The sequence below is a fragment of the Halichoeres trimaculatus genome, unplaced genomic scaffold, assembly GCF_033239565.1.
Source record: "Halichoeres trimaculatus isolate MK-OKI-2021-1 unplaced genomic scaffold, fHalTri1.1 fHalTri1_scaffold_9, whole genome shotgun sequence".
Lineage (NCBI taxonomy): Eukaryota > Metazoa > Chordata > Actinopteri > Labriformes > Labridae > Halichoeres > Halichoeres trimaculatus.
This window is the reverse complement of record NW_027437188.1, coordinates 12075804-12084865: the sequence shown is the minus strand read 5'-3', so window position 1 is coordinate 12084865 and position 9062 is coordinate 12075804. Positions and strand designations below refer to the sequence as shown.

Below are 9062 nucleotides of genomic sequence, written 5' to 3'. Positions count from 1 at the left end.
CGCCGCCGCTGCTTCCTCCAAACACATTCACTAACATATGACAGTTTGCAGGGAAATTCTTGACAATTGGTGTCTTGAGTGTGTGGCATAAATAGCAGGCAGAGCCCTCGCTGGGTTATGATGGGGCGGCTTGATGGTTGCTGGCATGGCGCGCCGCTGATTGGTCCGGCCGCGGCCTGACGTCAGGAGGCTGGGAATAAGGCTGGGCTGGAGCTTTAGGAGCAAGACAGTGTTACTGGAGACCCAGCGCATCCCAGCATACACACCGTAGTGGAGACTGAGGGCATCCCAGCATTCACACTGACTACTACCGGAGACGCCAGCGCATCCCGGCATCCCTCTGGCCAGAACGAGCTCGACACCAGGATCACCGGACTGAACGAAAGGGGAAAACACTCTTTTTTTGTAATCTTTTTGGGTGTGTGATTTTGTTTCTCGCCGGCTTTAAACAGTGGATACGCTGCCATGTCAAAGTACACTGAATTATTTATAGGCGTGCGTGTCTTGTTGTGTGACAGCTCTGCCCTGAAAGCTTTTTATTAGACGCCTCTTGCAGCTCTGACTGGCACACGACGTTTCTTTCAGCCGATGCGTCACTTCCACGCGCGCCGGGACAACCAAGCTGGCTCCGGTCTCTTCGTCTGAGCTGGTCTGCAGCTTCCTCTGTTGAATTCTACATTTTGGTTTTGCCTCGGACCCATAGAAGGACTGATTATTTTTGATCTGTGTGGCTTTCCTGAAGCGGTCGCTTCGCTCCCAGTCTCTGCTTGTTTTTCTTTTATTTTTTGACGCTGATTCTTTTTACGCATGCAGGGAGAAATCTGTGGTGACACCTGATCGACTGGCTTCTCCGCGCACATTGACCCGGGAGCTCCAGGCGAATCAGGGAGAGGAGAAAGTAGATACTCGGTCAATGCTCGACCTGTGCTGTTGATTTTGTTTGTGTGTGTGCGCGCTCTTCATTCGTGGGGTTTGTTGCCCAGCCAAAGCCATGGTCCACTGCGCCGGCTGCGAGAGGCCTATCCTGGACCGCTTTCTGCTCAACGTGCTGGACAGAGCATGGCACGTCAAGTGCGTGCAGTGCTGCGAGTGCAAGTGTAATCTGACTGAGAAGTGTTTTTCTCGAGAGGGGAGACTGTACTGCAAAAACGATTTCTTTAGGTAAGCTGGAGGAAGGTGAAAGACAAACAGCTTCAGTGTTTCTGTTTGAGAATGTGTCTGGGTTTAAACCAGGAGCTGGACTGAGGAAGCAGCAGCTACTCAACCCTTAGGGTAAAAAAATTCAGCCTACATAAACTAGAATGAAACAGAAAAATAAGAGGTACATCGTAGAAAAAAGTGGAAAGACCCTATTTTTACAAGCCAGGTATTATTATTTTTGTTTTTCAAAAAAGCTTAAATTATTTTGAAGATTTAGCTCAGATTTTTGTGTCCATTTTTATTTTTTATTATTATTATTATTTGTATAAATTCTTTTTGAATTTAAAAATGTCTAAAATAATTTCCACTCCCTCACCTGTCTTTTAAGAAAAACAATCACTGACACACATTTCACTTTCAAAAATATCCAATGATTCAAAAATCCCATCTGTTGACTGCACACTTTTATGATTGCAGGTATTTTAAACAAACAGATTCTTCGCTGTATTTATTTTTTCCGCTAAATAAGTGGAAAAATCGACCTGTCCGTGCCTGCAGGCGTGAACGAGCACTCGGAGGCGATAAGCTTTGATTAGGAGCGAGTAATTAAAAGCTTGTTAATTTGGATTCTTATGCAAAACAACAACAAAGAGGGCGCAGCAACATTAAACGCGTGTGCACTCGCTCACAGCAGGGGGAGAGGAGCAGAGAGCAGAGGGAGGGGGTTTGTTAGGAAATCGAGGAAATCACACTTCTGCTGTTTGTTTTATTTTTACAGCAGCGCGCAGCAGCCGGGCAGCGCTCAGGATCAAACCCGGGCCAGAGGAGCCGCTGGCCCGGTGTGTTTGCTCAGTCCGGCTGAGGAGGACGTGATAAGTGGATTTGAATAGTAAACTAGTTGAAAAAGATCAAGTCCGCAGACAATGCAATCACAGACGTGCAGTCAACAAGCAGTGCACAGCACTCAATACACATTGTTTAAGGTGAAGTCAATGGCAGGGCTGTAATTTATTATTCCAAAGCAGACTGCTCAGAGAGAGCCTTTATGGGACCTGGATATTTACTGGAGCTTAGGTCTTAACCCGCTTCATGTGTGTGTACAGGATTTAATAAAAGAAAAATAAAATTTATTAGGAAAAATAAATAAATAAATGAAAGACACATGTATGGTACTTCCGGTTGAAATTGCAATTTTTTTTAATAAATAGAAAATAAAGAGGATGCACAGTATCACTGCGGTTTTTATTTAAAACCAGCACCCTGTTCACACAGCACCGTTTGCTCCAAATGTTTTAGAATACTTGAAGTGTAAAATCAGAACAATTATCTCAATTATTATTTTTAATAAATTATTTCCAATTGTGGAAAAAAAAATATTGTCATGTACATTTGGATCAAGCAATGAGGTTAATTCTTCAGATTAGAAAAATAAAATAAATTTTGTCTCAAGTTAAGTTTATCATATTTTCTGCTCATGCTCAGTTTCGTCAATATGTCTTACACCTTTATTCTTACTGATACTTTTTATGTAAAATTATACTTTGTTTTTTGATGCGTTAGGGTTTTACCTTGTCTTGTTCCTAAAATTATTTCTGGCTAGGAAATAGAATTAAGGGGGAAAGAATTAAAAAGATGTTACTTCGTTTGGTATGATTTTTTTTTTTTTTTAAATACCTATTATTTTGAATTAAAGCTACAGCCAGTTAACATTTGAACGCCTTAATATCTGACGTCTTTTTCGTCGAGGAAGACAGCAGACCTGTGTGAATAGTGTGAAATATTCGTAAATGTGTGTGACAGCGTGAACCATATCTTTAATAATGATGACCCTCCTCTCTCCTGCAGGCGGTTCGGAACGAAGTGTGGCGGCTGTTCGCAGGGCATCTCTCCGAACGACCTGGTCCGGAGGGCCCGGAGCAAAGTGTTTCACCTCAACTGCTTCACGTGCATGATGTGCAATAGGCAGCTCTCCACCGGCGAGGAGCTCTACATCATTGACGAGAACAAATTCGTTTGCAAAGACGATTACCTAAACAACAGCAACGTGAAAGATGGCAGCGTCCTCTCAGGTACGTTCCCTGAGAGAGTGTGTGCGTGTGTATGTGTGTGATTCTGTCTGTATGTGTGTGTGTCGGAGTGCTGGGAGGATAAATTGTGATGGATGTGGTGTGTGCAGCCCTGCAGAGGCTTCATCATTTCCATGACCAGGGCTGAGGCTGCATTCAGAGACAATAATACGCTGCACTGTGTGATGATCTTTGTTTCAACATGTTTGCTTTAAATCCTCATTTCGAGATCTTATTTATCGGTTCATCATAAAAATAAGTTTTAAATACAAAACCCTTTCTGGACCTGAAATGAGTTGGATGATGTGCTAAATCATGCACTTAGTGAAAATTATATATATTTATGTGAAAACGGCGCGTAATTGTTCAATATCACACTGTATTTTATTTAAATTCTAATTGTGTAAAAATATTATTAGTAAATCAGTGAAACCTAAAAAAATGTTTCTGTGAAGGTTTTTTTGTATCCTCCTGAATGTTGTCTGTGCGTCACTGAGCTGAGGTCAGAGTTGATCCACCTTGAATGGATCCTCGCTGCTGATCTCTTCTCTCTTTTGTTGCTCTGTGCTGTAGTTTATCTCTGCAGGATTTCTCCCCTCCTCTGATTATTTCCCAAATATCTCTCCTGCAGTAACGGCATGCAGCGACCCCAGCTTATCGCCGGACTCTCAAGACCAGCTCCAGGACGACGTGGTTCTGAAGGACACGGAGATCGCCGCCCTGTCAGACAAAGAGACGGTCAATAACGAAAACGACGACCAGAACCTCGGGGGGAAGCGGCGCGGCCCGCGGACCACCATCAAGGCCAAGCAGCTGGAGACGCTGAAGGCGGCGTTCGCTGCGACCCCCAAACCCACCAGACACATCAGGGAGCAGCTGGCCCAGGAGACTGGCCTCAACATGAGGGTCATACAGGTAAACCTACACCTGGATGTCCAAGATATTGGACATATTTTACTCTAATTTCAGCCAAAATACGCACAAACAAGTCACAGCTAAGGCTCAGACTCAATCAGAAAACCAAGTCAGAGATTGGTTTGAATCCGGGTCAGCCACAATGGGTGTCTTGTGTCTGATCTGGTCTAACATATTATGGAAATGAAGTTCAGGGGCACACACAGGTTGAGCTCGCGCCCTCTCTGTTTTATAGGGTGTTACGCACCCATTAAAAGGTGTGATGTAACAGCTTATATTTTATGGAAAAATGTCCCTGCCAGGCTGCCATGACCGCGCAGGCCCTCCTCATCCCATCAGAGAGGCTCCACCTCCCCTCTCACATCCTTCACCCCTCTTTAAAGGAGGCCTCTTCCCTTCAACCCGCGCTCCTACATTGAATTCATTAAGCCAGAGATTGGCCGACGCACGAGGTTGATTTGGAAACGGGTAATTTATATGGGTATTTTTGATTCTTGGCGCTCGTGTCGGGGCAAAGTCGCCAACTGGCGCCTGGCTGCTGGGAGCGCTGGGAGTCCTGGCACAGCGCTGTCATCACGTTTTGCGACCACATTTAGCCATGCTGTGCGCATTTCCAGCCAAGTGGAAAGACCGAAATCTGTTTCAGGGGTCTTCAGCCTGTCTGCTCAGGACTGAATTACAACAGGGCCGCGGCCAGATCAACAAAGACACAACTATTATTATTATTATTATTATTATTATTATTATTATTATTATTATTGAATAAAAAATTCAATGCAAATATTTTATTTTACCTTTTTGGTTTTTTTTTAAATATTAAAAGGTGTCTTTTGGTATTACGCACCGAAAAGCCCTCGAAATTATCAGAATTTTTTTTTTTTTTTAAGTTACATTATTTTGGGAATAATCGGAGAGCTACTTTCATTAAAAAAGGAAAAAGAAACGAGCAGGAATGAGCGTATTCCTGCGTTTTTAAATCCACTAACAGGTTTCCATAAATGAGATTTTCGCTCATAATGCGGATGAGGCTGCGGGGCAGATCAAAAGGTAAAAAAGGTTTAGGAATGCAGATTAATGGCGATAAAGTGAAAGTGTTGGAGCAGTAGTATCTAATATGTATGAGCACGAGGGAGAGGGGAAGAGCGTAATTAAAGGAAGCCGGCCTATAGATTAGGAAATGATAACCTCCAAGAGCCCGGTAATATATCGGTAACAACCCTCCTATTAAGTATTAATTGGAGATTTTAAGCCCCCGCTGCTGCAGCCTTCAGCCGGAGTAAATGGAGGGTTAAAAGATCATTAGGGAGGTTAGATGGGACTCTCGCTCCTGAAACGATAATTGGCCGCAGTCCTCTCCACCGGCGCAGCCTTGCGGATTTAAGGCACCGGCTCATCACGCACGCAGCAAAACACACACAGAGCCGGGTTATTTACTCAAAGCAGAAGCCAATGTGTCCAGGTGCCAAGGTAAATATGACACCTAATTACACGAGCTTTTGTAAGGGGAGAATTTACACAGTGAGTTCTATTTGCATATTCAGAAAATAATCCTAAACGGCCTTTTTAGGTCCGCTTCTTTGCATTTTTATCCATAAATTTCCACCAAGCCCTCTGCTCCATCACCTCCATTTCTCCCCTCTCCTCCCATCTCTCTAGTCCTGACGTACAATCAAAATGGCGTCAGGAGCAAGTTCGTGGAGTGACACGAGGGTGACTCGTTTTAGAAATGTATAAATACATAAAGATAAACATAAAAACACGTGTCTGTGTTTTTGCAGGTTTGGTTCCAGAACAGACGTTCCAAAGAGAGGCGCATGAAGCAGCTGAGCGCGCTTGGCGCACGGAGGCACGCGTTTTTCCGGAGCCCGAGGCGGATGAGGACGCTGGTGGACCGGCTGGAGCCCGGGGAGCTGATCCCCAACGGGCCTTTCTCCTATTATGGAGGTATGTCAGTATTCCCATTTATGGCAGTTTTATTTTTCAGGTCCTCAAAACTGTTTTCTGTTTTATTTACCTTCAGATGATATTTCTTCTATTCTCAAATTTTACCCATAGTGCTTCCTCTTGTATACAGACTGTTAAGGAAATTGTATTTTGACTTTTATATTTTGTCTTTATGGCCTCTGATAGTAAATAAAATAACTCCTCTAGGCCGGAGCAGATTTCTTTCAGGTTTTTGTAGGCTGTAAAAATTCTGTTATATATGAATAAAATCTTAAAAGTTACTGACTTTATGACAAGTGCATGCTAATTTTGCACACAGAATGAAGAAAGTAATATCAGAAACCAAATGAGTGTAAAGATTTCCACCTCACTCATCACAATTTTTTGTGTTCTGTATGAAAAAGTCCTCATTTTCTTCCAAAGCCCATTGAAAAGTAGTGCTGAATTCAGTTTGGGTTGCAGTGGTCAGGCCTGAGTGAAGTTTGAGTAAACTTGGTTTACACATCAGTGATTTGATGTGAAGCTCTCTCTTTAAATGTCTGATCACTTTCAGAGATGGCCCTTTATTCGGAGCCCTTTTGTCCCTCCTGCTGGAGCGAGAAACTCCTCAAATAATATTCTGCTGAGTTAAAAAAAACTCAGTCTCAGAAGGTAGAATCGCTGATGAAATGGGCTCATTTTAATTAATTTTGTGGCCACGTTGTTCTCCCCACCCAATTGCAGTTTTGATTTAAGTGTAACGTGCTCTGTGACTAATGTAGTACAGCGAGGGTCTCTCCCCCCTCTCATACAAATCAAGCGATGTATATTCAATGAATTCCTCAACGTCTGAAATTATTCCTGCAGCCTCATTGTTCTTGCAGCTAACACTGATTTTTTTTGGATCTGCAGATTATCAAAGCGAGTACTACGGCCCAGGAGGAAACTACGACTTCTTCCCTCAGGGGCCTCCGTCGTCGCAGGCCCAGACCCCGGTTGATCTCCCCTTCGTGCCCTCCTCAGGCCCCACGGGCACCCCCCTCGGAGGTATGGACCACCCTCTGCCGGGCCACCACCCCTCCAGTGAGGTGCAGCGCTTCTCCGACATCATGTCTCATCACCCGGGGGACTCCCCCAGTCCGGAGCCTGGCATCCCGGGGCCCCTGCACAGCATCTCCTCTGAGGTGTTCGGCCCCAACCCGCCTTTTACCTCACTGTCGCTGAACGGCAGCGGATACAGCAACCACCTGTCCCATCCGCCCTCGGAAATGAATGAGGGCACAGTGTGGTAGCCGTCAGAGGGACCGGACTCTGCTGGAGAGGGATTCAGTAACAGAGGGTGAGGTTTGGTGGTGAAGGGGAGGCTGGGGCTGGAGGAGGGGACATTGACAGGCTTCATGAGTTTTTGGGGTGTTTTCATATTTATTTATTTATTCTCGTTTGATTTGTTGATCTTTTCAGTGGGAAAAGGGAAACAAATTATGTTCAAACATTGTCTTCAGTATTGTGTTTGGGTGTTTGCGTGGCTTCTTTTGCCCCCTCCCACCCTGGACTTAAAATAAGAAAAGAACTGGGTGAGACTGCTGAGCCGGCCCCCTTTCTTCAGGCCCCTGGGCCCCCTGTCACACTCCTGACTCCTGCCAGTGGCTCGGCAGAGCGACCAAACCCCCTCGGACCCTCGGTGGGTGAAAACAGCCCTCAGAAATCTCCCGTAGTACGAGCCGAACGTGAAAACATCTTTAGCTACAGTCAAAGACTCCGATAGCTTTACAGAGCGAAGGACGGGGCGGGGGTCGGCAGTGTGCTGACCCGGCACTGCAGGAAGGCTGAGCGGCGTTCAGACTGCGTTCGAGGCGCTCAACTCGTCCCTTGTATTTATTCAGAAGCTCCTCAGACCTCTTTGCCTCTCAAGGCTCTGCCATATTGACACTTAACCTTTTTGACACTATTTCCCAAGACCAGAGGAAACGACCGTTTTTCCTCCTTCCTCCTGGACTTTTTCTTTTTCTTTTTTCTTCTCTTGGTTTCAGAATTTCCACCAAATCTGGAGAAAGCCGCCTTCAAAAGGCACACAGTCAAACCCTCTATGGATTGCAAACCCTTTATTTAAAAATGGAAATGAACTTGAAATGTTGAAATGAAGTCTACCTTCTAAAAAATCTTCTACTGCGGTTCTAAATGGGACTTAGAACAGTCAACTGTTTACGTAATCTATTTAATTCAGGAGTCCAGAAGTCTCGAAAAACCATGTTTTAGAACCTCTCGATCCACATAAAAATGTCCAAGCAACCAACCAAACTTTTGTATTGATTTCATTTATATTGTATGGAGATAAAAACACATTTGCTGGGGTTGTGGTTCACTGTGCTAGTTTGTACAAGATGTTGTTTACAAAAAAACCTTTAAAAAGAATAAAAACATGAGTAAAGTAGACATTTGCCAAATTGAAAAAAAAAGAATAGCACAAATCCTGTTAAAGTGCTTTGCACCATCATCTGCAGAACGTGTTGAGACAAATGTACGTGTAATTGAGGAGTAATTGACTTCTTAATTTTCTAGTCTGCTGATGGTACATTCATAAAATTGTTAATATAACATACTTAGACAGGTTTTATTTTTGTGTCTTCTAAGGAGAAAAATCCAAACTATTAAAAATTGATGGTCAAATATGCGGCGAGTAGCTGCTACATCTCTTTGAATATCGAGCCCTCATGATATGTCTTTTATTGTTCCAATAAACCGAAGCTTATGTGACCTCCAGTGCATATTAGACCATTCACTGTATAAATACAACATGTTGACAAAAATGTGTTTCTAATAAAACTAGAAAATATACAGATGAATTTTTAACACATTTTCTTTGGGGAGCAGATACTTTTTAGTAAACAGTCTGTTTTATATCACACAACACCACCAAAATCTAAGAATCAACATCTAATTTATCCTGGAATAACCTTTGCTGAAGAGGTGAAGGGAAACACTTGTTAATTCTTTATAATGAAAAGTGAGTGAACCTTA

The 9062-nt window shown here is 43.7% G+C and overlaps 1 protein-coding gene across 1 annotated transcript; it reads left to right on the top strand.

Moving 5' to 3' along the window:
- The first annotated feature begins 244 nt into the window (after positions 1-244).
- lhx1a (LIM homeobox 1a) lies at positions 245-8861 on the top strand. The gene is made up of 5 exons (XM_074679271.1): positions 245-1161; positions 2986-3209; positions 3838-4121; positions 5900-6065; positions 6957-8861. The coding sequence occupies exons 1-5, from the start codon at positions 992-994 to the stop codon at positions 7334-7336; spliced, it is 1224 nt and encodes a 407-aa protein (XP_074535372.1). The 5' UTR covers positions 245-991; the 3' UTR covers positions 7337-8861.
- Positions 8862-9062: the final 201 nt, after the last annotated feature.

Excerpts from the sequence above, each read along its gene's own strand:
- lhx1a (XM_074679271.1), top strand. The coding sequence starts at position 992 with ATGGTCCACTGCGCCGGCTGCGAGAGGCCTATCCTGGACCGCTTTCTG. Across the intron at positions 4,122-5,899 it reads TCAACATGAGGGTCATACAG|GTTTGGTTCCAGAACAGACG; the intron begins GTAAACCTACAC and ends GTGTTTTTGCAG. Across the intron at positions 6,066-6,956 it reads GCCTTTCTCCTATTATGGAG|ATTATCAAAGCGAGTACTAC; the intron begins GTATGTCAGTAT and ends TTGGATCTGCAG.